This window comes from Populus nigra, chromosome 18, assembly GCF_951802175.1.
Source record: "Populus nigra chromosome 18, ddPopNigr1.1, whole genome shotgun sequence".
Taxonomy (NCBI): Eukaryota; Viridiplantae; Streptophyta; class Magnoliopsida; order Malpighiales; family Salicaceae; genus Populus; species Populus nigra.
This window is the reverse complement of record NC_084869.1, coordinates 10,132,854-10,145,892: the sequence shown is the minus strand read 5'-3', so window position 1 is coordinate 10,145,892 and position 13,039 is coordinate 10,132,854. Positions and strand designations below refer to the sequence as shown.

The 13,039-nt window shown below is 33.4% G+C and overlaps 2 protein-coding genes across 2 annotated transcripts in view; both read left to right on the top strand.

Annotated features, from left to right (window-relative positions):
* The first annotated feature begins 1,308 nt into the window (after nt 1-1,308).
* On the top strand, nt 1,309-6,428 carry LOC133677979 (protein neprosin-like). The gene is made up of 7 exons (XM_062100119.1): nt 1,309-1,982; nt 2,104-2,190; nt 2,298-2,510; nt 2,973-3,137; nt 3,289-3,342; nt 3,436-3,582; nt 5,859-6,428. The coding sequence occupies exons 1-7, from the start codon at nt 1,749-1,751 to the stop codon at nt 6,234-6,236; spliced, it is 1,278 nt and encodes a 425-aa protein (XP_061956103.1). The 5' UTR covers nt 1,309-1,748; the 3' UTR covers nt 6,237-6,428.
* A 4,809-nt stretch (nt 6,429-11,237) lies between these two features.
* Nucleotides 11,238-13,039, top strand: part of LOC133678867 (cell division control protein 48 homolog A-like) — a 4,443-nt gene continuing 2,641 nt past the window's right edge. Inside the window, exons 1-4 of the mRNA XM_062101376.1 lie at nt 11,238-11,433; nt 11,821-11,977; nt 12,058-12,286; nt 12,416-13,035. Of these exons, the coding sequence (XP_061957360.1) occupies nt 11,390-11,433; nt 11,821-11,977; nt 12,058-12,286; nt 12,416-13,035 (1,050 nt within the window). The 5' untranslated portion in view covers nt 11,238-11,389. The remainder of the gene's footprint in view (nt 11,434-11,820; nt 11,978-12,057; nt 12,287-12,415; nt 13,036-13,039) is intronic.

Sequence of the window (13,039 nt, the reverse complement as noted above, 5' to 3'; positions counted from 1 at the left end):
AAACCTAGAGAATCCTGTTTCACCATCTAGCTTCTCCTAAGAGTCATAAATTTGAAGTTATTTCCAGCAGCAATGAAGTCTGTTATGTACATTCAAGTCTAACCTAATTTACCATGACATCACATGTCATAGATGGTGACATCATTGACATCATGGGGCCTAGGCTGGACTAATTAATTATAAATTATTGCGATGATTAATTTATTTTCAGGACTAGGCATAGAAATAATGGTGATGAGCTTAATGGAGGATCAAGTCTCTTAAAGTCATTAAGATGGATCACTTTTTCATCCTAACTCTAGCTATTTTTCAGCCTTTCTGTCCGGGAATTTCTTCACCAAAGTAAATGCAACGATATTCCATGTTCAACAGCCCTTTTCATACCAGGCAGAAACTGGTCTTGTTTGTTCGATTTAAAGAGTTTCACAAGTTACCATCAGGTTTTACCTGATGGGGTAACTTTCCTAGGACATTTTACTATTAGCTAGGTATGTAAAGTTTCCAGGCATCTGGCTAGGTCAGGTAACGTTAGTCCTTTCTCCCCCATCAAGCAATCACAGTTGTTTTACTACACTCGACTGTTCACTAAACTCCCATGAACACCAAATTTAGTTTGGTTTTATGCGCAGGTAGGAAGTAACTTGGTATAGGAGATGTCCTTGGACAGTCTTCATCCCCAGAGGCTCAGCCTTGAACGCTAATTAATAAACGAACATGTATTTCCAGGATAAGGATCGGAATCTGAAGGGATGATTAAACTTTTTAACCGCGACGCAAGGGGCACATGGTTCACTAATTTTCAATTACTTTGGTCTACCATGAAATCATCACAGGGGACCTCTTTAGCTATCCATAATCTGATATTAAATCGAAGGATATTACTCATGACTGGGAACCATATAATTCATCATCATGAGTTCTCTAACACTATCATTACATTTGGCCCACCAAATTGCAGGAATGTGCTGTGCATAGTTTCGCACTTCATAGTGGTAATGTTAACAGTGCCATGAATGATAACTCCTTTCTTTTTCAGTCCAATAGTTGTGCTGCACACAGATGGGATAATTATCTCCATCTTTCATATTCCAGAATTGGAAGTGGAGTGAGTTACCGTTACAATTTCATCAAGGTTGAACTGTCATCAATGTTGCAGTATTAAAAGACAAATTAAGATCATAAGATTATTGTAAGTTAAAAAAAAAATATATCTTCGCATGAAGTGTGATGCCCATTTTTGACAAAAATGGAAAAAATATATATATAAAAAAAGGACCAAGATTTCATGATTCTCTTTCTTTCCCTTCAGAATCATACCGAAGAGTAAAATTCATAAGATTACGATAACCACATGTATTCTATGTACTTTGACCACAACCTGTGGTAGTTGCACAACTCTACCCATGAAGGTGGTCTATTTTAATAAGCCCATGCCTTGTGTGACAGACCACACAAAACCAAGACAACAGAATCTGAGTTGGAGGAGAGAGCGGGGGATTATATATATATATTATGGAAAAAAGTGAACTAGCTAGTGAACAAACCAGCTGTAGTTCTCTTCTTTTGAATGGTACTGGTGATTCTGTTTTGTATGGACATGAAGTTAGATTCATATCCATGGACAAAACTTCAGAATTGTGAACCATTCTGTATTCTTCACACAACAAGACAACACCAATGTAAACAAACACAAGTTGTTTCTGCAATAAAAACAACAACACCAACACCAACACATATATTCCTAAAAAATGGCTGCTTCTACTTCTGTTGACACTCACTCGATGATACCTATTTTTGTTGCTTTCCTTCTTGTTTTTGCTTCTTCTCTTTATCCTGTCTTTTCTGTACCAGCTGCTGAGTCAGATTCCGGTAACCGGCTATTAGCCAACCAAACTTTCAGGCCGGGTAAAGAAATATTGAGACTAAAGAGAGTCAATGCTTTTCTCAACAAGATCAATAAGTCTGCAGTCAAGACAATTCAGGTACTACTTTGTTTTGACTTTCCATTCTTCTTTTCTACCCCCCCCCCTCTCCCCCCTTGAATTTGCCTGGTTTTGTGTTATAAGTTTTCTTAGTGATCTGGTTCCTCGTTTTGTGGTTTAGAGCCCTGATGGTGATGTAATAGACTGTGTTCTATCTCATCTTCAACCAGCATTTGACCATCCAGAGCTTAGAGGAAAGAAACCCCTGGTAATTTTTCTGTTTATTTCTACTGAACAGTTTCCATTCTTGATTTTTTGTTGGTATTTGAAAAGCTTGTGATTCTGATCTTTGTTACTGTATCTACATTAATTCAGGATCCACCAGAGAGGCCGAAAGGCAATGAAACAAGAGAGACAGTGGCTGAGAGCTATCAGCTCTGGACAGATTCGGGTGAATCATGCCCAGAAGGAACTGTTCCAATAAGAAGAACCACATTAAAAGATGTTTTAAGAGTAGGTTCTGTTAAAAGATTTGTCAGAAAATTAAGACGACATGTAAGAAGAGACTCGGAAGGCAGTGGTCATGAGGTTAGTTAGTATTTAGCAACAAGAATTTGCAAATTCTAAAAGCAATGTTATTAGTGGAACTAACAAACAGATAACCATGATGAACCAGTCACTTAATAAAGGGCTTCATTATCTTCTTTCTAGGTCATTTTCTTTATCTTTTTCTGGATTAGTTGAACCAGAATGGCCACAACTCACTGGAAAATCTGTCATTTCTAGTTATTCCTAGAACCCTCCATCTTTTTTTAGTTACAAATGATAATTTCATTTCCATGCCAAATTAAACAGTGAAAAATGGGTTGGTGAGAAAAAAAAATGTGGCAGGACAATAAATGTTGTTGTTTTCAATTACAGAGAGAGCCCTCTGCCATTAATTTATTGCACCAAAAAGGACAAAAAAAAAATTAATGGACCTTGAAAAATGCAGTGCCTGTGCTTGTAGAAATATCCCAGTGTTGGTATTAATCATGTTATGTGTTACAGCATGCAGTTGTTTTTGCTAATGGAGACCAGTATTTTGGAGCGAAGGCAAGCATAAATGTCTGGTCACCTCGTGTAACCAGTGAATATGAATTCAGCTTATCACAAATCTGGGTCATCTCTGGCTCTTTCGGCAATGATCTTAATACCATAGAAGCCGGTTGGCAGGCAAGAATCTTCTTTATACGCTAGACCATGTTCAAAATGATCTCAACGTTGATTATGCTAACACAATTCACTTTTGTAATTGGTGTTTGAGTCATGTTTCAGTCAGTAATAGGGTGCCTAAGAAATTGACTCCTTCTTCATGTGTCTTCAGGTTAGTCCAGATTTATATGGAGATAATTACCCTAGATTCTTCACTTATTGGACAGTAAGTCTTGTTATTTGGCTCTCTGTCTTGAAATCCCTTCCATAGTTTAAGGAAATGTGAACCAGTGGCCAATTGGAATTAATGGATTTGCAGACCGATGCATACCAAGCTACTGGATGCTATAACTTGCTATGTTCTGGATTTGTCCAAACAAACAACAAGATTGCCATTGGAGCTGCGATATCTCCAAGATCATCTTACAATGGCAGACAATTTGATATTGGCTTGATGATTTGGAAGGTGAGCTTTTCTGGTCAATGAATGGTAGTTGAGAATGAGGTACGGTACTGTATTGTTTGAATCAAATCTACAGCATCAAAGTCTTCAGCTTTGAGGCAGTTTTTACTGTTAACTTGGTGGTAAGCTTTATAATTTGCTTCCTTTAAACAAAATACTTGAGAAACAAAACATCATTGTCAAATCCAGTAACTATGGTAGTCTGAGCTGACCTGTGATGCTTATTGGTTAATAAATTTGACTTGGAACATCTATCTTGGCTTCTTGGTTCTTTTCCCTAATCATACTATTAAAATGTAAGAATCTCTCTTCTTTCTTTCTTACTTTTCAAAGGTTTTTTCCTAGATGGGGTCAGCTTTTCTTTGATGTCTTTTTTTTTTTAATTAGTGTCTTCAACAGCTTGACCCAACTGGCTTTAAGGTCTTAAAGGGTAAAACCACACATTTCTTTCCTCTACTTTGCGTTTGCATTGCTGTTTTCTTTTTCTTTTTCTTTTTTCTTCTTTTTTTTTTCAAGAGTATATTTGTTTTTGAGATAGCTTTTATAATTATAATTTTAAAAAAATATAATTAGCTATGGTAGTTGGATTTAGATACGTATTTAATAAAAAATATGGTTGAAATTTATGTGTATCAAAAAGCATATGTAAAATGTTTGATGGAAGTGCAATTGCGGTTGCTTTTTAAAGTGTTTTTTACTTAGAAATACATTTTTTTTTAAAAGCACTTTTGAAACGCAAAAACAAATAGGATTTTACGAAACTTAGTTAAAAAAGTATATAGAAACTGTTGCATAACAACTGCATTTAAAACTCAATTTTTTAGTGGATCTCACATTACAAACTACAGTTTGATTTGTTACCAAACACCTAACCGTGTTTGTTTCACCGCAAATATAAAAACCGATGAAAAGCAAACGCAATCTAAGGCCATGTTTGTTTCCTGGAAAATAGTTTCCGGGAAACCACTTTCCAAACTTTCTTGTGTTTGTTTGCCATTAGAAAAGGTGGTCAATAGAAAACACTTTCCGGTCAACGAAAAATATTTTTCAGTCAAAGGAAAATTTGACTTGGTTTCCAAGAAAATGTTTTCCCTTTTGGCTGTGTTTGTTTTTCGAAAAGTGGTTTCCGGGAAAATACTTTCCAAACTTTCATGTGTTTGTTTGCCATTAGAAAAGTTAGTCAACGGAAAACACTTTTCTAGTTAAAGAAAAATTTGGCTTGGTTTTCAGGAAAGCGTTTTCCTATAAAATTTGGGCAGAAAACACTTTCCGGAAGTTATAAAAAATTTAGAAATGTCATTATTTGCGGATTATATCAAATTTGATCCTCAAATTTTTTATTGTTATATATATTTTGTTTTGAATATTTATTTTTTAATTTCATCTCTTAAAATTTAATTTTTATATTAACTTTGGTCCTTATTTTTATAATTGCTATTTGCTTTTTCCTTATCATTTTTTTATTGAAATTTTTTATCTATCAAAGTTGGTCCTTATTCTTTTGATTGTTACTTATTTTATTTGAAATAATTTATGAAATGTTAATTATTATTATTTTAATTTCTTCATCTTTTAATTTTTTTTATTTTTTATTTGATCTCTATTATTTTGATTATTATTTATTTTATCTGAGATAATTTATGAAATTATATTTTTTTTCAATTTCATTCCCATTCAATTTTTTAATTTGTAAGATTTGTTGCTCATTATTTTAATAAACTTGAAAAAAATAAAACATTAATAAGTTATTTTTCAACTCATTTTCCATAACATAAACAAACACTGGAAAGTGTTTTCCAACTTATTTTACATTACACTACCAAATATCGAAAAATACTTTCCCGGAATTCACTTTCCTGGAATTCACTTTCTGAAAAGAAATTACTTTCCAGCAAATAAACGGGGTCTAAGTACCGTTTGAAAGCATATATAGTAAGAATATAAATACTACTTTCTATTTTTTAAAAAAAATATATAGAATTTATTCTAAAAATATCTTATATTAATTTATTTTAAATGTTCATCTTTCTTTCTTCAACTAAATTTACTTATGTCTCTTCAGCCTGAGTTTTTTTTTATGTTTTAGACACTAATCAAACTTAATTTATGTACACGTTTATATTTATATGATTATTAACTAGAACGTGTATAGGACAATTTGACTAACAGGGAAAGTCCATCATGTTATATATATATCTAAAAGCAAGTACTTGATGTGATGGCACACATTAATCATCTACCCTAACAGTACTGAGAAGTTGGAAATTGGTGGCATGTAGGACCCAAAGCATGGAAATTGGTGGCTGGAATTTGGATCAGGACTCCTGGTAGGATATTGGCCAGCGTTTTTGTTCAGCCACTTGAGAAGTCATGCAAGCATGGTACAATTTGGAGGGGAAATTGTGAACTTCAGATCAGCAGGGTTCCATACATCAACACAGATGGGCAGTGGTCATTTTGCAGAAGAGGGATTTGGAAAAGCATCCTATTTTAGGAATTTGCAGGTGGTGGATTGGGATAACAATTTGCTCCCTCTAGCAAATCTACATCTCTTGGCTGATCATTCAAATTGCTATAATATAAAGCAAGGGAGAAACAGTGTTTGGGGGACTTACTTTTACTATGGAGGTCCTGGAAGGAATGTAAGGTGTCCATGAAGAAAATGACATAGGATAGAGACTAGAAGCTGTTAATTTGAGTAATTAGTTTTCATTTCAGGCCTGAGAAAGGTCTGGGATAGTTTTTTGGGTCTTTTTTCTTTCCTAACAGGCGAATCCCACTTCAGGGAATTGTGTATATTTGGGGGAAATACAAGCTTTCAATGACAGTAGGGACTGTGTGTTATCTGATGACTCTGGTATTTGTTTATATATAATTTCAACTCCTTCAAACTTCACAGAGTAATTTAAAAATCATGATACCATGGGGGAAAACAATAAGAGGCTTGGAGGCCCCCCTTCAATGGGATAAACACCCTTGCCAGAGGCACTTGACTCACTAGCACTGCCATTGCTGCCTGCAATTTGAAAGCTTACTGTCGTTAAGGAAACTTCAATGTAAATACTCTTCTTTAATTGATGATAAAACATCCTGTCAACATGGCATTGCATGTGCGGAGCAACAAGAAAGAAAACTTTAGGCCAATTGACTTGTCTGTGTTCACCATACTATCCGAACGTGCAATCCATCTTTTGGAGAATGGAATTAAATACAATCGTGCATGGTGTATCTCAGTAGCCATTATAATAAGTTTAGAAGAGAATAAGGCTCTTAAAAAATATAATAATACTAATAGTTGAAGACAGCACTGATAACTGCAGCAAGTCCTCTTCTCCAACCATGGATTTGAGCTGATGATGATCAAATACTATATTAGAAAGACCCTTGTCCAAGTCCCTCTCGGCCGATCCTTCACTATCATCTGATAAAGAATCTAGAGTGACAGCAGACAATCTAATGCACTTTATTATTCACAATGATCAAGGGTGATGAAGAATTTGGCAGAACAGGCATTGGCTAGATCAAGAATGTTTAGATAGGACTGTGATGATAAGGGTGATTTAAGCTAGAAAAGCATGAAAGCAAAGAAACCAGCACTTTGTAGCATGAAATCATCTGATAAAGAATCTAGAAAAGCATGAAAGCTAGAAAAGCAGAAAAAAATTTGTTGGTTTAATTTAGTGTTTTTCGACTAATTAAGGGGTTTTGAATTGAAAATCTAAAATAGCCTAAAAAGTGGTGAAGTAGGGCTAAATTGAATGTTTGATATTCTTATAAAATTAAAATCTTAATTTCAATAACAACAATTATATAATTAAACAAGTCATAAATGAAATAAGATAGATAGTGAAACAAAAACACCAACTTTTATAATGACTCAGGCTACTCTACTCTAGTTCTTGAACTTCCATTCAAATATTTATTATCAAATTACAGTTTTAGATGAGACCTTCTAGATTATACTAATTTTTTTTCAATTCAATATTAAAAAATCTTACAATCACAATCTTTTTAAAAATCAAGATTTAAACCTTTCAAATAGCTCACAACCAAAAATTATTTAAGAGATTCAAGTGTCATTTACATTTTTATAATAGATAAAACTCTCACAAAAATTATCACACTTTAAAAGAGAAATTTACAAAAAACTAAGCTCAAGTCCTTAAGAAATATAATCTAGCTCAAGAATAAGAAAGATGAATTTGATGCAACTTAGGGTTTAAAACTTTAAGAGAATGGAAAGAAGGATGAAATCTTTTTGGACTATTAAAGTATAAGTATGTAAAATTATAAAGTTATAAGCTTTTTAACATGAAGTTAAAGAGTGATATTTACGCGGGGGGATTTTTTTATGTGTTTTTATATCATGTTAAAAATGACAATCTCTCCTTGAAAGAAAAAGAGTTGTTGCAAACAACTTAAATATAAAATAAGTTAATCATGTTGCACAAGTTAACTCTTGAGTGTTAAATGCATTTCTTTTAAAATTACAACTTTATCACTTTAGCAAGAATAAATAAAAAACTTTTAATTATTTTAAGTGTAAGAGCAAATGTAATAAAATTCATTCTTTTTATTTGAAATAAAATGAGTGATAATACCAAAATATTTGATATATTAGTTTCTCATAAGATATTTTTTACTATGTATAGGTTTTGACGACAATAAAATTCAGAATTGAAATATAATTTTGGATGAAATTTATTTTTGTGATGCCAAATTAAATCTCATAAAGACATGATTATATTAAATTGAGCATAGGCATCTTCAAGTCATATTTGTGTTCAAGGAGTCCATATTGCTTCAAATTAATGTGAAGAAACTCCTACAATATTAAAACTTTTTGATGCGAACCTTGTAGACATAGAGTTCTCGTAACCTACAATCAAGATTAACACAATCTCGAAGAGTAAAAAATCAAGTTTGATAAAAACATGACATAACGATTACCCAAACCAGAATACCAATATTATTGAAATAAACCCCTATCCAATGATTAACAAATCACAAATGGAAAGTGTAAGAAAGACACTAAAAAGATAATTATTTTTAGATAAGTCAAATTCAATTATATATTTAGAGAACTAAAGAATACAAAAAATAACCTAAACATATTAATCAAACCTAAAAACTTGAAAATAATTAATTAAAAATAAAGTCCGATGTGGAAATTATTGCTTCCATAAAATATGAATAAAACATAAGATGAAATAACCTAAAACCCTATTTAAATCAAGCGTAAGGCAGAATATATGTCGTAGATAAACTAGGAAGGGAACTGCTAACTTTATACCGCTTTGTCATGCTAGGAAATCATATCTGAATGCAGCAGTAATTTCCGCCTCATGCTAGTGTCATTCTTAGGCTTAGGATATTTAATTTGTAAGCTTAAATAATCCTCCCCTAAGTTGGAATGTTGATGTCGGCCATGCCTTTCCCTGTAGAGCTAGCAAGAACCTCCTTTTCAAAACTTGGAAAAAATTTCAAGCAATCTGCTATTTTATGTAGCTCTACCGGGGTGAGAAAAAAATTGAGAAAATTAGAAAAAAAATAACTGAAAAAATCAAACCGTGAAAAAAAATCTAATTAAATCGATTAAAATTTTGAAAAAATCGGCCGGTTCGGTTCGGTTTTATAAGCCTAAAACTGAAAAAACCGAACCGAACCGGATCCAAACAGGAAAAAAACCGAGCCAAATCAGCAAAAAACCTAGTCAAACCGGTTTGAATCGGTTTTTATCAAAAAAATAAACCGATCTAAACCAAACCGAAACCGGTCGGTTTGAACCGGATTCGATTTTATTTTTTTTAAATTTCGGTTTGATTTTTTTTTTTATAAAAACTTAATAAAAAATGATCATCCCTACGCTCTCCCTTTAGTTTTCCTTTGTAGCTATGATTTAATTAATTAATCCCTCCCACGCAAGGAAACTCTTTTTGCTGTAATTAATATTCCTTGCATAAGATGGAAACTCTTAATTAATTGCCAAGTCTCCATGTAGAAATAGGAAGCAAAATTTCCAAATTTAATTCCTTTATGAATTAGAAAATCGTTGCCCCATATGCAAGGTTGTCTCTCCCAAGTCAATTCTGGCCTTACATGTTGAACAAACTTATTTAATGTTTCTGATCTAATTGGTTTTTTTTAACAGGTTTTTGGTATTATTGGGCTGGTCCGTATTATTTTTAATATATTTATTAAATTCCTTAATTATTATTATTATCAAAATAATTAAATTACAAGTGCTAAAGATTTTGGGCTAACCATAACTGCCTCACTTTTTTATGATTATAAATATTTTATACAATAAAAAGATAAATATATTATTTAATATTATGCACTCTCTATCATAAATAATATATGTATCTTATATATTCGAAGCTACCTTACCATTGTGCATGAAAATATATGACATGCCAAGATAAGGTTATGATCAAATAGTATGTGCTATTTAATATTTGAATAATTTAATTAATTAGGTTTTAAATTTTGTTTTTTATTATAAATTTGAGTTCTTTTAAAACTATTAAAAATTTATATGATTATTAATTTTAAAATTTATAAAATTAATTAAAACACGCAAAAAATACTAATATTAATAAAAAAATAAAAACATGCCAAAGTCTAAAATGTCTATAATACTGATGACAAAAAAGCTAGAGATCAGTGGTGACTATTTCACACGGAAGAGATAAAAGTTTTGGTTTATCTGCAAGCTGCGATATTCGAAACATCAAGGCTCTACCGAGTTATATCAATGGATTTTAAAGAAGTGCATAGATTGATGCCATTCAATTTCAAAGTCAAATCCCATAAAATTATATACCATTAAAGCTTATAATTTCTTAATGACATTTGGGTGACTTTCGGGGATTTGATCTGGGTTTGGTGAGAAAAGAAAAAAGAAGAAAAAGAGAGAGATAAAAAGTATGGAAATTGAGAGAGTTAAGGTGATATTACTCCTTTGGTGTAGAATCAAAGGCACTCACTCGTGTGGCGGCCCTCATGGATGAAAACCATGGAGCTTCCTGGACAAGTTTTTGAGTTAGCTCCTCAACTTTATGAAGCTTGTATTACAGTTGCAGCAGAGAATCCATACGTGTAAATTCACGGGGTGACCATCCGCAAATCATGCGCTTCAAAGTAGTTCATCAGCTCCTCAATTGTTTGGGGAGCTCGTCTCTGTTTAGCAGCTTGCTTTCTCATGACAGCAGGTGCAGCATTAAGGGTCTTGCTTCGATTCTGGGGTTTTCGTTCTCGCTGCTGTGCTTCTTTCTTTGCTAGCAAATCTTTTCGCCTAATCACAATCATTGGTTATTAGAACTCAATTGCTTAAGAAAACAAGAAGATCAATGGATGCACAGGAAAATGAGTTTAAGCATTAAAATCTCTGGGTCATGGGTTTTTTTGGTTATGAAAATCTTAAAAATCCAGGTAATTTATGAGAAAATGGAGGATAAAAAGGGAGGGCAGTGACTAAGTTTTTGTTTTTAATTTAATGAAAAAATTGTAATATTTACTATTAAAGCTTTTTAATCATTAAATAAATTATAATTATGTAGATATAATTAGATATTTTTTTCAGATTTTTAATATTAATATATTAAAAGTATAAAAATATTTATTTAAACTAAAAATATTTTTAAGACACGTCTAAAAACAGATATGCTCGACACTGAAGTTAGCGTGTCGGTCCCTGTTTTCCATATCCAATATAGACTCCACCTCCGGACTGTTGTCAATATATAAATATACAAAATAAACACCTCTCTTCAATTTATCCTCTGCTAGCTCTCAACTCTCAAAGTCAATGGCCGATCCAAGCTCTAGTCAGCCCTCTCCTTCCACAGACCCGTATGTTTCATCTACCTCCTGTTGCTGTTAAATTATTGGTTAACAACTGTTGGGCCTGTACAAATTATGGTGCTTTTATGTTTTGTATTCAGAAAGTTTGCAACTTCTTTCCCTTACAGACCTAAATTTTGATACTTTTGTCATGATATCATGCTATTCTCTGTTTAATGGTAAGTAATCAGAAAAAAACCTAACTTTTGTGTCGTTTTGATTGATGTGTTTCTGTTATTTTCTGAAGAATGATTGTGTGGTTATTGTTATGAGCTTATAATTTTGATTATGTTCTAAGAATGGATTCGTTGCACTATATGGTTTGTTGGGTTTTAAATAGACGTCTCCTTACCGTGCGGTAACAGAACATGTTTGTGTGTAAATGATGAAAAGCAGTAAGAAAGACTATTCGACTGCAATTTTGGAGCGAAAGAAGTCTCCCAATCGACTTGTTATTGACGAGGCCATCAATGATGATAACTCTGTGGTGGCTATGCATCCTGCTACCATGGAAAAGCTTCAGTTTTTTCGTGGTGACACGGTGCTAATTAAGGCAAGTTTGGCTTTTAATGGGGCTATTTTGTGTTGTGTTTTGCTCCTGAGAATTTGTAAAATATGTTTATTGTAAAATAGGGAAAGAAGCGAAAAGACACTGTTTGCATTGTTCTTGCTGATGAACAATGTGAGGAACCGAAAATCAGATTGAACAAAGTTGTCAGGGCTAATCTTAGAGTCCGCCTTGGAGATGTTGTGTCTGTCCATCAATGTCCTGATGTGAAGTATGGGAAGCGAGTTCATATCCTTCCTATTGATGACACTATCGAGGGTGTTACTGGAAGTCTTTTTGATGCATATTTAAAGCGTAAGTTCTTCATTTTGGATATATGCACCCTTTTTTAATCCTTCATGATCTTCTTGTCTTGTCTTGCAGTTGATTCTACTAACAATGTTTTATTCTGAGTGTCTTTTTTCTCCTTTCGTGTTTCAACAGCATATTTCTTGGAATCGTACCGCCCTGTAAGAAAAGGTGACCTTTTCCTTGTCAGGGGTGGCATGCGCAGTGTTGAGTTCAAGGTAATTGAGACAGACCCTGGTGAATACTGTGTTGTGGCACCAGACACCGAGATCTTTTGTGAAGGAGAGCCCATCAAACGTGAGGATGAGGAGAGGTTGAATGAAGTGGGCTATGATGATGTTGGTGGTGTTAGGAAACAGATGGCTCAGATTCGTGAGCTAGTTGAACTTCCTCTTAGGCACCCACAGCTTTTCAAATCAATTGGTGTTAAACCACCAAAAGGTATCTTGCTGTATGGGCCGCCTGGGTCTGGTAAAACTCTGATTGCAAGGGCTGTTGCTAATGAGACAGGTGCATTCTTCTTTTTGATTAATGGTCCTGAGATAATGTCAAAGCTGGCTGGTGAGAGTGAAAGCAACTTGAGGAAGGCATTTGAGGAGGCTGAAAAGAATGCTCCATCCATAATTTTTATTGATGAGTTAGATTCTATTGCTCCCAAGAGGGAAAAGACTCATGGTGAAGTGGAGAGGCGTATAGTTTCACAGCTTTTGACTTTAATGGATGGCCTCAAGTCACGGGCACATGTGATTGTTATGGGAG